Source organism: Cyrtonyx montezumae, unplaced genomic scaffold (genome assembly GCF_038088225.1).
Source record: "Cyrtonyx montezumae isolate F1298 unplaced genomic scaffold, pur_monq_1.0 scaffold_3, whole genome shotgun sequence".
In the NCBI taxonomy this organism is placed as follows: domain Eukaryota; kingdom Metazoa; phylum Chordata; class Aves; order Galliformes; family Odontophoridae; genus Cyrtonyx; species Cyrtonyx montezumae.
Genome location: NW_027072034.1, coordinates 120,481,929 through 120,502,181, shown reverse-complemented (window position 1 = coordinate 120,502,181; position 20,253 = coordinate 120,481,929). Strand labels below are relative to the sequence as shown.

The 20,253-nt window shown below is 37.6% G+C and overlaps 1 protein-coding gene across 1 annotated transcript; it reads left to right on the top strand.

Annotated features, from left to right (window-relative positions):
• Window positions 1–733: 733 nt before the first annotated feature.
• ALX1 (ALX homeobox 1) lies at window positions 734–19,891 on the top strand. The gene is made up of 5 exons (XM_065743215.1): window positions 734–982; window positions 1,466–1,722; window positions 3,861–4,165; window positions 7,621–7,749; window positions 19,381–19,891. The coding sequence occupies exons 2-5, from the start codon at window positions 1,491–1,493 to the stop codon at window positions 19,699–19,701; spliced, it is 987 nt and encodes a 328-aa protein (XP_065599287.1). The 5' UTR covers window positions 734–982; window positions 1,466–1,490; the 3' UTR covers window positions 19,702–19,891.
• Window positions 19,892–20,253: the final 362 nt, after the last annotated feature.

Sequence of the window (20,253 nt, the reverse complement as noted above, 5' to 3'; positions counted from 1 at the left end):
GGGGAGGGCACGGTGCTCCTGTGCGGGTGCGGGTGGGGGCGATGAGGACATCTGTATGCTGTGGCGGCGGGGAGACATCCGATTTCATTTATTTATTCATTCATTTATTTATTTATTAATGTATTATTTTCGTGAAGGTATCTACCTACGGAACGGCTGAAGGAGGAGAGGAGTTGCTCTTGTCGAGAAGTGTTGTGGTCCTGAAGTGGCCTTCTCATCATCTCTGGCTGGGCTCACAGGAAAGGTTTCAGTAACCCTGGCTGGCTATCACTGCACCTACATCTCCTCTGCTCATTAAAGCCTCTCTTCTCCCCCCCACCGTGGGGGAAGGGTTTTCCAAACTCATTTGTAAAAAAGCCTCAGTGGGACAGATGAGCTCGGACCCATGATGTTGCAGCACTGGTCTGAACAGATCTCAGACCTGATCTGTGTTACTCTTTTGAGTAGGGAGTGAACTTCCTTTCTTAGGGAGCAGGGAACAATGTGGGTCTTGCCTAACAGTTTTGTGCAATGTGGGTCTTGACAAAGAGTTCCCTAGCTCTGCCTCATCTATGTCTTAAACCCTGTCTATGTGCCCGTGGACCAAGGAACGAAGCACTCTGCTCATACGTTGGGTGAAAACCTTTTCTGGTTCAATATTCACAGGAATGCACACACACAACATCATTTCTTCTTTTTACTACTTTAGGTTCTGCTTTGCCGTTCTCTGTTTAACCAGCTCAAATACACAGAAGTGAACTGCAAGTCTGCTGCATAGCAGCCAAATTCCCCTTCAGGACAGCTTCTGAGTGACTTTTGCTTTTCAGTCTCCCCGCTTCCCATCCCCGCTGCATAAAGAACAACAACAAAAAAATTATTTATCTCTTCAGCTTTAGGACCGAACTGCCGAGCTGTTTAAGGAAGGAAGAGCACTGGTTCAGAGAGCAAGACTGCAGCTACAGAGTGCCAGTCGGACTGACTGCAGGAGATCCTTTACTCGAGGGTATGTGCCCTGCAGTCCCCGAGCTGTGCCTCTCGGGGAGCTGGGAAAGAGGTATGGAAGCGAGGGATCACTCTCTATTCAGGATCCCCAGAGAAATGAGAACGGGTCGCAGAAGGGAAATGTCCCTCTCGCGTCCCTCCCTCTCTCCCTCCCTCTCGTCTCCCCTCACCCTCCCCGCACGCCCGTGTATGTCTGTCTGAAACACATCTGTCTGTCGAAAATGGGCCTGGAACTCCCTCCTGTGTTGGAATTAGGTCTTGGGGGACCCGGGGTGGAGTTACGGCACTCGCCGATTTTCATATTCATTAGAAATGGGAGGTTGCATAAGGAGCCCCGCTGAGCTTCAAGATATAAAGCAACTTCGGGTTCCCCCTCTCAAGACAAGACAAATCAAAGGCTCGGAGCTCCGGGCGCTTCTCCCTCCCTCTCTCCTTCCCTCCCATACACTCCCCCTCCCTTGCTCACAGTCTGGCCTCTGTCTAGGGAAGAGGCTCTCCGGCAGCCTTAGATGATTATGGATTTTCTGAGCGAGAAGTTTGCCCTGAAGAGCCAGCCGAGCAAGAACAGTGACTTTTACATGGGAGCAGGAGGCACTTTGGAGCACGTTATGGAAACTTTGGACAATGACTCCTTTTATAGCAAAACGTCAGGCAGCAAATGCGTGCAGGCCTTCAACCCTCTGCAAAGGGCTGAGCATCATGTGAGGCTGGACAGGACATCGCCCTGCCAGGACAACAACGGTAAGGTGGCAGTTCGGTTGCATTGTGCACCGTGGCAGCCTCAGCTCCTGTCGGGGAGAGCGGGGACAGCCCCGCAGCTTTTGAGGGCTGGCACGCGAGGTGCAGCCTGCTATATAATAATTATAACAACACTACTGGTAATATCGGTAAGAATAGTAACGATAACAGCGATGCAAAAAAAATAGCAAGAGGCCAACTCTGGCTTGGAAGTGCTCTTCGCCTTTCTTCTGCCCTCTCGTCCGCCACTCGGTCGCTGGGTTTTGGCCGGCCCGGGGAACGGTCGGCACGGATGGAGGAAGCAACCGGGCAGGACGGCTGGGAAAGGGCCACGGCGGAGCGGAGGGCCTGGAGGTGCTGGAGGGCTCTGCAGCGGCCCCGGGGCTGCAGTGAACCCGCGGGCGCTGCCGCCTGTCCGCCCCGCATCGCTCCGCTCCGGCCTGGGCTCGGCGTTCCCGTTCCCACCGCTCTCGGTGGGGCGGCCCCGAGGCTGCGGGCTCGGCACCCGGATCAGAGAGGCACCGCCGCGGGTTGGAAACGGAAGGTCGCTTGGTCGCGTTGGGCTCTTTAAATAGCCCTCCGAGATGACAGCGTTCATCGTTATTTATCATGATTAGTTTTACTAAGCCACAAAATAACGTACAGTTGTAGTAACGTGCGATTCTTTGTACGGAATGAAGGTGATTTAGGTAACTCACACGACGCTTTTACATATTAGTGTTTTTGTGCCCGTTCTTATTTTTATTTTATTTTATTTTTTTGCTGAGCATCAAAAGAGAACGTGGTGCATTTTATTTATAAACAACCCAGAATTTTACCCTTTATTCCACCAGGGTGGAATTCATGTTTAAGGAAAAAAAAAAAAAAAAAAAAGAAAGAAATTAAAAGCTTCTCCTAGCAGCGTCGGAAATATGGTTAAAATCAGCTGCCTTAGTGAGACTAACCATATCCCACATTTTTTGGCTTCATATAGGTATTGAGGTATTTATTTTTTTTAGAACATCCTTTTCATATGAAACAGTCTGTAAGAAATGACAGAGTTCTGCAAGTGCAACTTAGAAAAACTGTGGAAAATTGATTTACACATTGAAATTTTTCTTAATTAGCCCATTTAATGTGTGCCTTAGGGGCTTTAGGGCATTTCCCATCTATGTATGTACTGATGGTAAGTATCTAAAAATTCCGTTTGGTTCAAATCACTCCAGATTTAAAGAAAACAAATTACTGAGAAGGCAAGAAAACCCCAAAGCAGGCTCCTTATCCTATGTGACATGACAAGTGTGTAAGTTTTGATTTCAATAGTTTTAAATCCTTTTTTTCCCCTGATTCAAAGAGTAAAAAAAGTCCTGAATCTTGTTAACACATGGCATGTCTTTGTTTTGATGTGAAATGTGTAAAAACAGGAAAACAGAAAATGCTTCGATTTCTTATTAAGATGCTGCACAGTAATATTTCTTGTCTGTACTAGTCAGAATTTACCTAACAACAAATAGTTTCAGCTATCCTTATACAAAGAGTTTGAAACAATCTCTTTTAACATGTTAACATTTTGCAGAAACTCTCTACATTTTCTAACCATAACAAACTTAATTGGAAACAATTCCACTTTACAAATGCAAGGAAAAGTATGTGGAATCTACTGAGTTTGTAAAGTGAGGTTGATTTTCAGTTTCACTTAATTCTCAATATGTCGGTTTACAGCTATTTTCTGTAAAATTATTTTGTATTTTCACATAAATAGATGGACTTCTGTGTAACTGCTTCCAAGTGTAAAGGAACATTTGCCAATAGCTTTATACCGCCCGTAGGAAAATTAGTTTTGCTCTAAGATTTCTTATCTGTGCAACTCCAGTTGAAGCTGATTTCATGGATTATTATCTACTTTAGTGGCAGCATAAAAATACTTAAGTACTATCCTTACACTGAAATATTTTACACGATATTTTCAAATACAGTTCTCTGTAAATGTTGTGATTTAATACTCATTCTATTTGCGATTAACATTACAGATACCTTTCCTATCATCTCACGTAGAAATAGACACGTGCAGAATCTGGTTCCCTATGAAACAGTTTTACACGTATCCTTCAATCTAAAGCCCCTCATTTACTTGTTATTTCCCTCCCCTACTTTGTATACAGTGAACTATGGCCTTACTAAAGTGGAAGGACAGCCTCTTCACACTGAGCTGAACAGGCCCATGGACAACTGCAACAACATGAGGATGTCTCCGGTGAAGGGGATGCAGGAGAAGGGGGAACTGGATGAACTGGGTGATAAATGTGACAGCAATGTCTCCAGCAGTAAGAAGAGGAGACACAGAACAACTTTCACCAGTTTGCAGCTGGAGGAGCTGGAGAAAGTCTTCCAGAAAACTCATTACCCTGATGTCTATGTGAGGGAGCAGCTAGCTCTGAGGACAGAGCTCACTGAGGCCAGAGTCCAGGTAGGAACCAAACTTGAGCATTTCCTTGACAATTTGTGAATTGCAAGAACTGAGGAATGATACTTTCAGGGATTGTACGAAAGCTCACAAAACTGACATAAATTGATAATTTTGCTTGATTTCTTTCTAGATAATATGTGCTGTGTTGGAGTGCTAAAATACGCTGTTATTATTATGTATTTTTTAATAGTTTCTGTGGCTGTTTTAGCAACCTGCTTAAAATATGAGAGCACAACATCAATATGAAAGCACTTTTGGTATCTGGTAGTCGTGCTTTAGTGTCAGAACTCCAGGCACCAAAGGCATGAAGTGTTAATGTGTAATGATCCCATTAAAGAAATACGTTTTAAGTAGTTCAGACTACTGATGAAGAACTTGTCCGCAGAGGATGTTGCATATGTTATGACATGAAAAACACAAGTCTAAAGAGCACTCAAATTCCTTGTTTATATCCAAAGAGTAAGCGATGGAAGTGCTCATATTTATAAATGCCTGCATGTGCGAGTCTGCATGCGAGTGTGCATGATGTATACATATCACAGGGACATAATCCTTTCTGTTGCATGCTTCAAATTAGGAACGCTGGGGAGAACATTTGCTTGTTTTTAAACTTGCATATCCAATGGATAATGTTATTCTAATTTTTGGAAAAAAATGTATTTTTGGCAACTCAGTACAGTATTTGATTATTCTAACTGTGTATGAAATTGATTCATTCAGTATGTGCACGTACACTAATCCAAAGAATATTTGTGACTTTGGATCCATAATGGTGAGAAAAGAAGTGAAATGCTTAGCAAATACATCTCTTTACCTGTTAAGAGATCTTCTCTTAGAAAAGCGTATGAATTATATTTTGCAAGTTTATATAATTTTTAGAGATCTTTACTATTCAGGTAATACTTAACATTTCAATTTAAGGAATAGCAGTCCTGTAGATTCTTGCAGACTGGGACTAATTTTTTCAATTTAATGGCTTGAATATGATAACAACTTCACAACTTGTAATGAAACGCATACTCTTGCATACAGATAGAGAAATAGACGTCAACACATGCATACAACTGAAATTAAACGAATATCACTTTCAGAAATGAACTCTGCAAATTAATTTTATAAATAAGTGCTCTTTTCATGTCTGCTCAACCAGATGGCATCCTCACTGTTGTCATCTGAAAGCAGTCTAAAATCATCTGTTAGTTACACCAATATGGTATCAGTGATTCCAAGAGAACTCAGTTCGGTGGTTTTTAACTCTTCAGGTTTTGTGCAATCTCTCCCCTCTGAATCTGGGACAGTTTTCCAAGTATGACTTGTATTCATTAGGAGTTACTCGTGACTTAAAAAAAATAAATAAATAAGCTACAGTGTTAAATTGCTGTTCTTACACTTGCATAGTTCTTGAATCTTGAGAACTTCGCCAAGAATAAATTAACAGGGAGATGAGGAAGGGGAGGAGGGAGTAAAATTTGTTAACTAGTTTTTTCTCTCACGTTGTTCTTTAAGACTTTGAATCTTCATATGGTAAAAGTATTAGAAATAAGAGAGTAAATATGAAAACGCATGTGTATGCACCAGACTTTCACAGATGATCTATTTCCTTTATAAACATTTTCCCCTTAGAAGATAAGTGATCTTTGCATTCCTTATATGCTAAATATGAAAGGAAATGGTGATCATTTTTATTCAGAGTAGCAACAGTATTCCATCACAAGATTAAGCAATTTAAAAAGCCTTACATCATTAGAGGCAAGCATCTGGCAATTCAAGGATAACAAGCAGCAGATTTTTACATTGCTTTGTGGAGGCAAATGGTTACTTTATCTCTGCCAAAAGTCAGTTTCTAGTAAAGCGATGTAAACAGAAACATTGTTGGGGATTGTCAGAGGAAAAAAAAGTGTGCTTTTTTCTCATTTAGCGACTATAAATTCAAGCAAATTGTTTGATTTAGTTTAGCAGAATGATCAGCTGGATACCTTGCCCACATTTCCCTTCACCACCATTTCATCAAGATCCAATTTAATATTTGTCCTGCATACATGCAGAGAGAGCCAACCTGAAGTTAATTTATCTAAGTTGTTCTCTTTCCTGCTGCATGTCAGTGAAGTAATTGGCACCCATTTTAAGGAGATTGTCAAGATCTTTTTCAATGAAAGAGCCTCATTACTAAATTCCCTTAGCATGTTCTTGGTGCCTCCTGTGGAGACAGGAGAGTTCTTTTTCCTTTACTTTTCTTTTTGCTGAGCCTCAGGCATAATAAATAATACAGATTTACCAGCAAAGCTCTTAAGAATATATACTCAGCAGTTACATGCATGGGCCTTGTTTTGATTGCTGACTGCATTTTAAAGATTGTACATATTAAATTTGAGAATGGAAATGAGAAAAATCATACCCTGGTTGCATCAAAGGAAATTTGAGTTCTCCAGAGATTGAAGTAAAAAAAATTAGTTATGAAACACGTACTGCTACCACCAAGGACCAGAAACCAACCTTCAAAATGGGATTCACAGTCACTGTTTATGAAAATATTAATGTATCTACTTACTCAGATGGGTTCACAAATCATTTAGGAGGAAGTCTAGCCAATGTCATTGTTTTCATTAAAAAAACCCTCAGCATTCTGTTAATAGTATGACTTTGAGTCAAAATTATTTTGCCGAGCAATGCAAACTTAGGTAATTTTACATTATAAAGGGACAATTACTCTCCTTAGCAGTCATTTTAATTAACCAAGATGAGTCTTACCCAGTCTAAAACATACTGTCTTAAAGAAGAAAAATTTGAATGTCAACTAAGAGTGAAAGCTTATGTATAACAGATTTTGAGATAACACAAGACACTCAAAATAACACATAACTGCTCAAAGGTTATTAAAGTATAAAGGAGGAAGCATTTAGCTGATAAGTATAAATTGTTTCACAACTATATTATTTTGTAATGTCATTTTTTTTGTCTTCTATTGTCAGAAACATAGATACTTCCTACTTCAAATATGAAAATGTCATAATAAAAACTATGATCTGACGATTTTTTTAATATCTTCCTTCACTGACAGCTATGATCCTTCCTTAGAGAAACTGGGATGGATAGTCTTGGTGCTTGCTTTTCTTGTCTTTTCATTACTGCATTTAATAAAGACTGCATTTCCCTTAAAGTGACAGAGCATGGGTTGATATATCAAGTGAGTCATCACTTGAAATTAAGAGAAAGTCTCTTTACAATGTGACTTGCTTCAACTTGGAGATGTTCTATTAAAGAACTGACTGTCAAAATTAGCACTGCCTGACCAGCTGATATCTCCTCAGTGTCGTTTTTTTGTGGGTTTTTTTTTTTTTTTTTTTTTTTTGAGACAGTGGAAAGGAAGCAATATATACTTTTTAAATAACCAGAAATAACTACACTTGTAATTGAGTATATGAGTATATCTTGACTATTTTGTATCTTTACTGTAGGTTTGGTTCCAGAATAGAAGAGCAAAATGGAGGAAAAGAGAACGCTATGGGCAGATCCAGCAAGCTAAGAGCCATTTTGCTGCCACATATGATATATCTGTTCTTCCAAGGACTGACAGCTATCCTCAGGTATGCTGAAGACCAAATGGTACTTTGGTTCTCCACTTGTCGTAGGCATAAATCTTCACAGAAGATGCATGAAGTCTTTCAAATGTTACTGTTTTCTTTAGACAAGTTGCCAAGAGCTGCCATTGTGAACAACAGTTCCAATATCTGAGTAAATAATTCTTAAAATACGTGTTCTTTTAAAAGAACAATCTTAAGAGCTGCATTTTTGCATAAGCTATGCACTAAAAATAATTGCCAATATGTTTGTAGAGCTAATTATATTCTGCACATAAAGTTATGTGGGGATTTGAATCACATCTAGGTTCGTACACACATTCTAGATGAAGTATAGGCTCACTGAGATTGAGAGAAATGATGTCATCAGGGCTAGAATTTAAATTCTGGGATTTTTATATTCTCAGGTATAACTGTCTTAAAAACTCTGCCTTTGCGTGCTTTGGTAAGATGAACCATAAAAGATGTGGTCATTAGGCAACTTCATTCTGATGTAGTAAACATACATAATTTTTAATGGACCTCAATAGACAGTTGACTATAATAAAACTTCTGGTAGAAAGAAACATCTTTATAGCCATGAATGATCAAAACAGAATCTATACAGCTTCAAGATGGAGACGGGAAGACAATAAAGCTCTCTTGAGCAATAGTAGTTTGTTTCATTTCTTCATCCTTTTCTCTATTCTTGCCTTGCTTCAGTCTGTGTCATTGTTTTCCTGATTTTTTGTTTCATAACATTGAATATTTTTGTACTGAAGCCATTACTTGTCATGTCTTTTGCTTCTCACATTGTTTTTAAAAAGAAAAGGCCACAAACAGGGTGTCCTTGTGGTAAAGTCCTTCCATACTGGTATCCTGATGCTCTTATAGTTCATCAGGTAGCAGACTATCTGCTAGACTTCGGAATATACTCATATTCAAAAACACTATTGGCTATGTCTACGTAGGTTTGTTTTGGTCATTATCTGCATTGACTGAATGAGATTAGATTAGCACTAGAGACCTCAGGTTCATGTCTCATTTATCTCACTTCAACTGCTCTACCTTTCAGAAGGCTGTTACTAAGTTCAGTGCTATGGCCAGAGTTGGCTTGTGTATATATGGCTGATATATAATTCTGTGTGTTCACATTTTATAATGTAACAATGTATTAGTCCAAATTACATCAGAAACCATTGCATGACACATGAGTTCAGCCCGGAGAAGATGAGGCTTAAAGAAGATCTTACAGATGTTTTTAAGAATTTGAGGGGAGGATACAAATAAGATGGAACCAGGCACTTTTCAGTGCGGCCCAGTGCCAGGACAAGAGGTAGTGAGCAGAAACTAGAACACAGAAGGTTCTCTCTGAAAATCAGGAAATACTTACATGCTGTGTGGGTGACAGAGCGCTGGTACAGGCTGCCCAGAGATGCTGTGGAATCTCCTCCTTGGAGATCTTCAGAAACTGCCTGGACACGGTCCTAGGCAACCTGCTTTGTGCGTTCCTCCTTGGGCAGGGGTTGGACTTGGTGACCTCCATCCTTCCCATTTCAATCATTCTTGTGATTCTTTGATTTTGTGATTGATAGTGTAATTCCATGATATCCTGTGTGTTAAAGTAGGAGGACTCAGTACTTGTCTGAGAAATACCTGAGTCTCCAGTAGGTGAGTGGAAAAACAAAACAAACCCAAACAACCAATAACTTGAACCACACCTAAGCAGATGCATAGGCACTCAAAGTTCTCGAGGTGTTTAAGTATCTTTTGGAGGACTTCCTGGCTACTCTTCACAACAGTAAACAGTGACACAAGGAGTAGTACTTAAGCATTGGCCTTTCTATCCCTTACTCACTTTTCTAGTCTGAATGGGTTCTCTTTAGACTCATCTTGCACTTCTAGGGGGAACTCATTTTCAAGTTTTCACAACAGTCAGGAGACTTTTTAGCATAAACTAATGTAATAAATTTGTCATTTGTAAGTACTTAAAATTGCTGTCCTAATAGTAAAGCTTTAAAGAAAACAAAAACAAAAAACAAAAAACACTTCTAAATTATGGGAGACTACCACTAACAAAAATTTAAATCCTATGAAAAGACTATTCTGTATTTTCATGTTGTTAAAAAGATGAGAATAAGAAATAGTTATCAAGGCAATTATCACAGACAATGTAAGTTTGCATTTTTGCTAGTGGTAATTCTTCACAGTTTCACTTGTATCATGTATATAGAGCTTATTTCCAGTAAGAATACTTTCAAAAATGAAAATTCTAATTAAAAACACAATGACCGCTAACATCCTTACATTCAAATCTTTAGAACTAGATGTTCATTTATATGTGCCTTGTTTATGGAGAATCAATGTTTGATACACAATTAGCCTTTAAAGTCATTAATCTATTTTACAGTTCAGAAAGAGAAGTATTTAAAATTGTGATCCTAATGACTTTGGTTGGAAGGGACCTTAAAGACCATCCAGTTTTAATCCCCCTGCCATGGACAGAGTTGCTACCCACTAATTCAGACTTTCCCAGGACCCCATCCAACGTTACCTTGAATATTTCCAGGGATAGGTCATCTGCAGCTTCTCTGGGCAGCCTAGCCTGTTCCAGCGCCTCACCATCCTCTGAGTAAATAATTTCTTCCAAACATTTAATATTAATTTGCCTTCTTTTAAACCCTTTCATTCATGCCCTATCAGAATATTTCCCCCTTCCTGCTTGTAACTCCCTTCAAATAGTGGAAGGCTGCAGTGAAGTCTCCCTGAGCCTTCTTTTCTCTAAGCTAAACAAGCCTATCTCCCTCAGCTTTTCTTTATGAGAGAGATGCTCCAAGCCCATTGATCATCTTCATGGCTCTCCTTTGGACCCACTCCAACAGCTCTGTCTTTCTTGTACCGGAGACCCCAGAGTGGAGAAGAACAATCACCTCCTTCTCCCTGCTGGTCGGAGCAGCTAGGATACTGTTTGAGGCAGCCCAGGATGCAGTTAGCCTTTGAGGCTGCGAGAGCACACTACTGGCTTATGTCCAGATTTTTGTCCATTGAGACCTTCAAATTCTTCTCTGCAGGGCTGCTCTCAATGAGTTCTTCTCCAAGTCCGTACTCATATCTAAGATTTCCCTGAGTAACACCTTTCACTTGACCTAATTAAACCTCATTATCTTCACATAGGCCCACTTTTCTAGTCCCTCTGCATGGCATCCCTTTCTTCTATTATGTCAACTGCACCTCTCAGCTTGTTCATCAGCATTACACATTGATTTTCCAGGAAATTCCATTAAATTAGGACTTGGAGAAATCTCATATGAATAAAAATTAATGAAAGAAATTAAATCAAATTTTTGTTGTTGTTGATATTTTGTTTTTCCTGTGTACAAGCATTCTTACTGTGACACTGACATGACTAAAGATTAGAAAGGTTTTGCTATGCATCCTGATAACTCTATATTCCTAGAGACTTCTGAACACAAATAACTTTAGCTCAAATATAAAGCCTTTACTTACATAGAGGAAAGCAGATTCTTTTGCTGCTGAAAAATGGAATGCTGTTGAAAATGGATAAAATCAAACTGGAATATTTTTGATGTGTGGCAGAAGAAACAGGAACCAATGTGAATTTCTGGTGTGTGCTATATGAAATTGCAGTCTGAAGAATTTTGCTTTGAGTCCCATCACAGATACATTACCAAAGCGGATGTACTACTTGCATTCCGTTGGAAACATTAATCTATATTGCAGACAACAGAGGGTGTAGACATCTCTGCTTAATCTCTTCACTTATTGTCTTCATCAAGAACAAATTAAGAACATGATGCTGCTATATATTGTGTGACTATGTAAACCTGAATGGCTTTCCTATGAAGAAACAATCTTTTCAATTTATTTCAGAGAATAATGTCTCAGAATTTTATATGATCCAATCTAATTTTGACATTATTTATCTTTATCTATAAAATATAACAAACATATTTTTTCTAAACGATAATTTTTTTTTTACTTTGCTAATTCAGTTGAACTTGAATTATTTTTCCAGTATGTAGAATTTAACTTCTGTTTATTGTGCAAAATTTGTTGCTTAGTTGGCTGCCAAGAAGCTAAGTATTTCTTAACCTGTTCAAATTCTGCATACATATATCTCTAAGAGGCAACATTCTAATAAAGGGAGAACAAATGCAGTACCACTCCACAAAGGCATTGGCTTCATAAACAGGTGGTGCTTGGTTCAATAATTCAGTCAACTAAACACAGCCTCTAGTGCTATTTAAAATGTGATATCTGTGACACTGTTACGGTGCTGGCAAACAAGGCTTATGAGAAGCACACATCATTCAGAGGAGGCAGTTATTGGTGAAATAACTCTAGACATCCATGCTTAGGAAATTTAATCAGAAGGACTTTTATGACAGAGATTGTTCCTTTTAAAGTTGATAAAAATCTGGTCAGTGAAATTGTCAATCCTAAAGTAGATAGAAAATATGTAAGACGATCTCTAAAAGTCTATTTTTCTTTCTGCTGTCTAGTTCAGTTACAGACATTTACTAGATAGTTGAATTGAATTGTGTCACTGAAAAGCAGACATAAGAGACACTTTCCATGCCATCTATTCTATTAATAATATCTAGTCTATTCCCACACCATGGATCTTTTCCTCTTGCTAGTTCTTTGAGTCCAGTTCAATTCTCATTATTTTTCTCTGTCCCGAAATGTTTTTTCCTGTCACAGTTATACTTTTCTTCCTACTATATCTTGAAAAATTTGCTTGTTCGTCATATGTACTTGAGAATTCTGGCAAGATTTGGACAGGACTTACTTCTATGAAAAATGCAGTGTAGTGCAGGTGGGAATCCCAAGAGAGGGCAAAAGTATTTTTAAGATATGAGAACTGGAGTGATACAGGAAAGAGGGTAAAGAAAGAGGGAGAATATTGAAATCTCAGAAACAGAAGAGAAGATGCTGAAATTTATATACCATACACAAGACTGATAGATCAATTAAGTGTGTTGAACATGGCATCACATGATTTGGTTTGGCAATAGAAGAGGTAGAAGTGGTATTAATATACATGTGTTATGTGCTAAGCCCTTGGATCATCATTACAGTTCTGCTCTAGCCTTAGTACACATGGTTAATTCTCATTAGCAATAATTAAAATTACATGCTCCAATTAAATTTTTCATATGGCAAGTATTAGACACCACATGTTATATGACTTAAGAATTCTTTTAACTGTAGTAGACATACAAATGACAGTTAATCACAATAGTTCATTAAAGCTTTGGGTACACTGATTAAGTAGGAGAAGATGTGGTAGACATATCTGAGCTAGCTTCAAAGAAACTTTATCATATACTCATTCTATCTAGCTGTGACAGCATGGAACTCAGGCTGGGCCACCACCTGGGTAGTATGTAGCTTGCCACAAATGGGCATACTGTGACATTGCTGTGGCTGATCTTCTAACAAGAGTAACACTTCTCATCTTTTTGGGTGGTGTCTATTCTACACAACACAGTTTGTTCATCATTTCTTATTTTTTATTTTTTTCTTGATTCTAAAATATCACTGTTTGTGGTGAGACTCCTTGGACTCCAATACTGAGACTGTCAGTACTGTGTTACATTACATTTTTTCTATAAACATATATTACTATAGCTCTGTCAGAGGCTTCTGGGGGTTAATTACAGGACAAATACATTTTTCTGAGGTAGGAACTTATTTTTAATGATATTTTTCAAGCATGAAGAAAAAGCATATTAAAAGCAATCATTTTTAACTGTATAATAGATGTGAAATGTAATTAATTGTTACTGTATCTGGCCCTGAGTCAGCAGAAGGAAGAAATTATGGTTTATCTACAAAACTTCATGTCTTTTCAAATCCTGCACTATTTTGCATCTTGGCCAACTGACTAATCATGGAATAAAATTATTTTTGCTCCACAATTTTATTTAGTTCACAGCATGTAAGATCTATATGTGAGCTGAATAGGCCTATCTTGTATTTGAGAGCTGTAGCACTAAGCCTCTGGCTTCCAAGAGCCAACTTGCACTTTATGTGCATGTTTGAAAATGATGTGTCGCAGCTGTCATATGGGCCTGTACCCAATAGAGTTCAGCTGATCTTCACAAGTTCACCAGAACCAGTGTCTGCTCTATTATAGAAAAAATCACAGACTACACCAAGAAGTATTCTGTGTAGATCTAAAGGAAAAGTACAATGAGAGTGGTAAACCTTGGAACTAGCTGACCATAGTGGTTGTTGATTTTCAATAGCTGGAGCTATTCAAGACTTGACTCAATAGGGCTCGAGTAACCTGATCTAAATTCAAAGTTAGCTGTGGTTGGGTATTTGGAGTAATAATCCCAGAGGTCATTTTCTGCCTAAATTCTTCTGTGAACCAATGATTTTGTGAATGTAGCAAGTACAGGCAAATCTCTACCCATACTTCTGGTGTTCCTGAGAGGCTTCCAGGAAAAAAAGGTGTGGTAAGATAAATGTGGCCAAATTATTTGTGCTGATGGACTAAGAACAGCCTACAGAATATAAATATTAAACAAGTAGATTTGAGCAGTTTAACAGCAATTGTATTTTAATCTGTTTTTTTCTGCTTAAAGAAGCCACTTGTGCAAGCCCAGGTTTCACTTTTTCTGGCAGTGCAAGCTCTGTCGCTTCACATAAAGAAAGTAGTGATATTTTGTTAGACATTCAGTCTTCTGGTGTCTGTATGCTTTTTATAGTTAGGTTAGTCCTTAACTTCTCAGTTAGTGTCACTGCTGGCTCCCTTGCAATCTTCAGGGGCATTGTAAAAATAAAGTTAATTTGTCTAGCTTCTCTAATAAGAATAACTACAAATTTTATTACAATATAATAACATAATATACATTGCATAATATAATAAGTTCATATCTAAATATCTTAAAGAATATTTACTTTTTTATGTGAAGCACTAAAAAAGATATACGCTCAAATAGAAGATGCATCTGCTTGTATTTGTGTATCTCTGGTCTAGATATGTAGCTGGCTCCAATAGCATGAGAAAAAAATACTTTTAAATGCAAGATATTTGGTGATGGTAAAACCACAGCTGTGTAAAATATAGCGAAGCTCAGAAAATGTGGAGAAATGAGTTTATGCAATTTCTCAAAGTCTGATACAAGAAGATTGAAGCTCTGGGAACCTGGCATTTTTACTGACAAAAATGCAGAGAGACCAAGAGGGATAATCTATTACCTCAGCTTATTTTTTTCTGCAGCATCAAGCAGAAGGTCATAGGCTTAGGAAGTAACATCATAATCATGTTAATGACCATAACTCTCCAGTTATGTTCTTGTCACAGCTATGCAATTCTACATTTTTTTTTTCCTTCCCTATTGGGAGGGTGTGTGCGTGTGTGTGTGTATAAAATATACAGTAGGTAAATATATTGAAGGGCTCTGGTAATTTCATGGTAACCACAAGAGCAAAGCTCAAGCTATTTGTGATGTTAACAGAAACCAGAGATGTACTGCATGTATAGGCTCATTCACAGTCTCTGAATTGCCTTTTATATAGTTCATGGATCACACAAGAGCTTAAGAGGAAAAATATTTTCTTTAAATTCATGTACATAATGTCCCTTTTCCTTCCAACATACCAGAAGAAGACCTGATAATTTTGACTTATTGTAAAACATTACTGTATTTATTTTTAATACAGGAATATCTTTTGCACCTAGATTTTCCTGTAAGTAATTTATGTTGTAAAACCTTGCTGAAAAATTAACATCTAATATCGAAAGGGAAGTCATTCAACAAAGTAAAATGAACAGAAATTTGTTATGACTAAAGTATACTTCTGAAAGACATAACCGTCTCTTGAAAGAAGATGTAAAGCTACTGTAGCATCTAAAAGCAATTTTGAAGTTCAGTTAACTAATTTGAATTCTTTCCTCTAATGAAGAAACCTAGGATGCCACTTTGAAAATTTTAGCAATGAATAGCTTGTTTATGTAATTATTTAACAAAAAATGGATGTATTCTAGGATTTGTGGCTGAATACTTTTCTCATTTATACCTGTGCAATCACACTGCAGTTAAATTGAAAGAGATTTGTTTAAGGTAAAAATATATGAAAAACTAGTGGTGCTGAAGATAGTTTGCTAAAAACCAAACTAATAGAAAAATGTAAGGAAAGAGTGATTTTTCGATACCTCCAGACCACATAGGTTATTGGGCACTTTCAAACTGAGCCACTGAATCTTTTGAAGTCTTCCCATCATGACCATGTTAAAGGCAAATTAATATATGCTGCTATTTAAACAGACTTTTTTTTGGAAAACTATTCCCATAATTACATCTGTGCAGTCTGACCAACTGCAGCATTTGGTATGGGGTTTCTTCAAAAGAAATCTGCGTAGATCAGATAAATGAGACTTTGTCTCACACACGAGAAAAGATGAGCTTCCTCAGAATTAGCTCTCATATTAGAAACTGCATGTATGCACTGGTCTACCTCTGGACAAATTCATCCTGTTGAGAATGTTTTGAGATTAACCATTTGGCCTGGAAACAGCATCAAAAAGAATGGTGTTTTGTTTGGATTTTTTTTTCCTGGAATTTTTTATACTTGACTGTTTTCCAAGTCAGTAGAGACATAACAGCAAAACCAACTGAAGTGAAACAGCATGGATATGGGAATGGGTAACTTTTTCTGTAGGAAGAAAAGGAACGAATCTTAATTTGTCATTGCTGCTGCAATAAATATTAATGTAGCAATGAAAAAAAAAACCAACCAACCAACTAACCAACCAAACAAAAACTACAGTTATAAGATTTTACTGTTCCTATATAGAAGAAAGGCAAGACTTCTGTAGAGATGGCAGAGTTTCTGGTTTTATCAGTTCATGATACAAACAGAATGTGTGCAGTTTGGATTTTCAAGAAAAGTGCAAGACATTCTCTGGATCTTATAGGCTGTCAACTGCTGTCTTCTTTACTACTCTTCATTATATTCTCATCACATGCCACATGGTTCCAAAATCCCTCCTTCAAAATAAATTTGCAAGCAATAACAAGCAGCAAGTCTTTTCAGTTGCCATACACTTAAAATCATAATTTCCAACTCTTTCATAGACCTTTATTTTCTTCCTGTTAAAATCTAAATTCTCAGATTCTACAAAGGATGTGAAACACGTTCCAGGCAAGAGGATGCTCAGTAATCCCTGAATTCTGAGCCACGAGAGTGACACTGATATCTTCAGATATATTTTGTGTGATTGAATGCAACAAACTTTCTTAACGAAATCAAAGATTCAAACAGGTCTTGACATGTACTTTAATCCTCCAGACAAAACACTTGTACTACTAATTTTTTTTTCTTATTATAAGTTAAAAAAGACTCAGGAATAGGGAAATATAGCAATTGAAAATCATGTCAAACTGTGGAGGGTCTCTCATGAGCTGATTTTTGAGAATAATTTAAAAACTGGTGAAGGTAGGAGGTGAGGATAAGAACTGTTTTGACCAGTCCAGAGCAGATGAAGGTGAGGGGAGGTCTCATGGTGACCTACAGATCCCCTGTTGCAGTGACAGGAATGGCATGAAGCTGGATCAGGGAAGGGTCAGGCTTGGTGTTAGGAAAATGATCTTCAGTTGAAGGTAGTGGGCATGGAACAGACTACCCAAGGCAGTGGTCACAGCCTCAAACTGCTAGAGTTCAAGGAGCATTTGGACAGTGCTCTCAGACAGAGGGTTTGGTTTTGTATGGTTCTTTGAGGAACAAGGAGTTGAACCTGATGATCCTTGTAGATCCATCCAACTTGAGATATTCTATGATTCTATGAAGAGCTCTGAAACTCTCACTAGAGTTTCTTTCCTCCTGTAGATCGCAGGAAGTCCACAAGGAGGAAAAATCCTTGATCAGCTCCCTCAGGCACCTTATTCATTCCATTACCTCTCAGCAGATCACCTAAGATATGCAGGAGAAGATGTTTGAGGTGTGCCCAAATAGCTGTGTGTATGTGTCTGTGTGGAAATGTAATCTGCAGTCATGTGAGGGGGTATGTCAATGTGTGTATGCCTGTATGTTTAAACAGGGAGACTGGGAAGACCAAGAATTTGGGAACCAAGAATTTGCTACTGTGGGTTTTTCCCACTTTTCTGCAGGAAGCCAAGATACACAAGTTACTGGTTATCTTCTACTGCCATAATTGCTAGAGTCCAATTTAGTTTGTCAGCACCTGATGGCCTCTGCTAATACAACTGTTCAAAATATTAATTATAAAAACTGTTATGATCTCATACTTTCTATCTGCACTATATCTCAACAAGATGAGTTAAGTGAACCATCATTTATCTTTTAACTTGGTGGTGGTTTGGGGGATATGTGCTGATGTAGTATTAGGGTAATGGAAAAAAAGCTCTGAGAGTTAGAATAATTTGTTTTTTCTCTCTCTCTTTGTGACTCTCATTATTCTTTACTTTCACTGATCTCAAATCTGATAGTAAAAAGTTCAGCTACAAGCATAACTTACATTTATTCAAGCCCAGATTCCTTTATCTATGTATTTGCAACATGAAAACAAAATTAAATATGAAGGGCTTTATAGAGCTAACCAAGGAGTAATTGCAATTACTCCAGCATAAAACAGAGAACAAATATGTGAGCTCAATCTCAGTACATCAGAACAATGATATACTGCATAGAAAATGTTTTTTATAATGAAGAAAAATTTAGCAAAGTTAAAAAAAGCAAACAAACAAACAAAAAAACCCACCAAAAAATCCCAAAAGAATATAGCTCTTGGATAGCAACTTCTGTACTGTGAACTGTGCTTACAAATGCCTTGTATCATGATATATTCTAGTCTATCACAGTCTGTAAATTTTTTAAAATTCAACATTCGGGAAAGACATATAAGTAAAAGTGGAAAAGAAATTACAAGCTATATAAGAGAACAGTGAGTGGAAGCAAAAAATGACTTAGGAAGTCACAATATGCTAGGAAGTATATCCAGAGAAATAAAGAGAGTTTATTTTCAAAGAGAGTTAAACAAGAGTTTAAAAAGATAGGACAGCTACTGAGTATGAAGTTTATTTGATAAAAGCATAGTGAATAGTAGACCTCTAAAATCTTCCTGTATGTTAATCTAGTAATAAATATGTGAAAAATACCTACGTATAGTGTCTATTCATAGATGATATAAGAAGGCCTGAGGCTCAGAATGAAGTTTTAAGTGCCTGCCAAATAGAAAACATTACACATCAAAGCTTAAATATATGGTTACTCCAGATCTCCAGCAGACATCACTGGTAACCACAAAGTTTGTCTCCTAGCCTGTCATGCAATGTTTTCCAGGGACGTACAACACATCTTACTATGGATGCAAGCTGAAAAAGAAACACCCTCAAGTGTCATTTCATATAAAAAAAAATCACGGAAATAATTTTTTATCTTAAAACTATATTTGAAGCAACTTCAAAACAACTGAAAGAAACTCTTGGATGTATTATCAACCATATCTGTATTTTATGGATTCATTTGTAGGTTTCTCAGGATTTAATTTGGGAAATGCTTCTGAGGAGAACCTAGTTTTGGATGTATTAAGTGAAATCAAGTAATGCGGACAACAAAAGATGAATTATCTATATTTAATCTTATTCATTTTATATGTTCCAGATTCAGAACAATCTGTGGGCGGGGAATGCAGCTAGTGGTTCTGTGGTTACTTCCTGCATGATACCACGAGATACTTCCTCCTGTATGACACCTTATTCTCACTCACCCCGGACAGATTCTGGCTACACAGGGTTTTCAAACCACCAGAATCAGTTCAGCCACGTGCCCCTCAATAATTTTTTCACTGACTCTTTACTTTCTGGGGCAACCAATGGACATGCTTTTGAAACCAAGCCGGAATTTGAAAGGAGATCTTCCAGCATTGCAGTTCTACGGATGAAAGCCAAAGAGCATGCTGCCAATATTTCCTGGGCTATGTAATGTAGCTGTAATCTTTCATCATATCCTTTTTTTAAATAGTAAACTGAAAACACTTTTATTTTCCACATTTAAAGGACACAACAATAAGCTGCTGTGTGTGGAATGCTAGAAATCACAATATACATGACATCTGCTTACAAAAATGTAATATCATATTTAACAATAAAACTTCAGAATAAACCATATAGATTTACATTGCATCAAGTTCAACAAGACCTCTTTGTTTTGATTTTTATATAGAAACATGTTTTTTTGTACAAGTTGATGAAATATGATTATAGAACCTGAAAAAAGAATAAACTTATTAAGCAAATATGTATATGCCATTGGTTTTTAGCAATTGTGTATACAAAATTAATATTTTACAAATTAATACTTCATAATGGAAGAATTCTGTAAAGGAAAATAAGTTTCTTATACTAGAACCATGATGTAAATCTCTAAGCACACCATGCAGAGAAGGAAATATATGATCACTCATGTTGTAGGCGGAATTTGTAGACCTAATTCTCTCAGCACTGTGCTGTGGCTCTGAGCCAGCTTGCTGCTTTT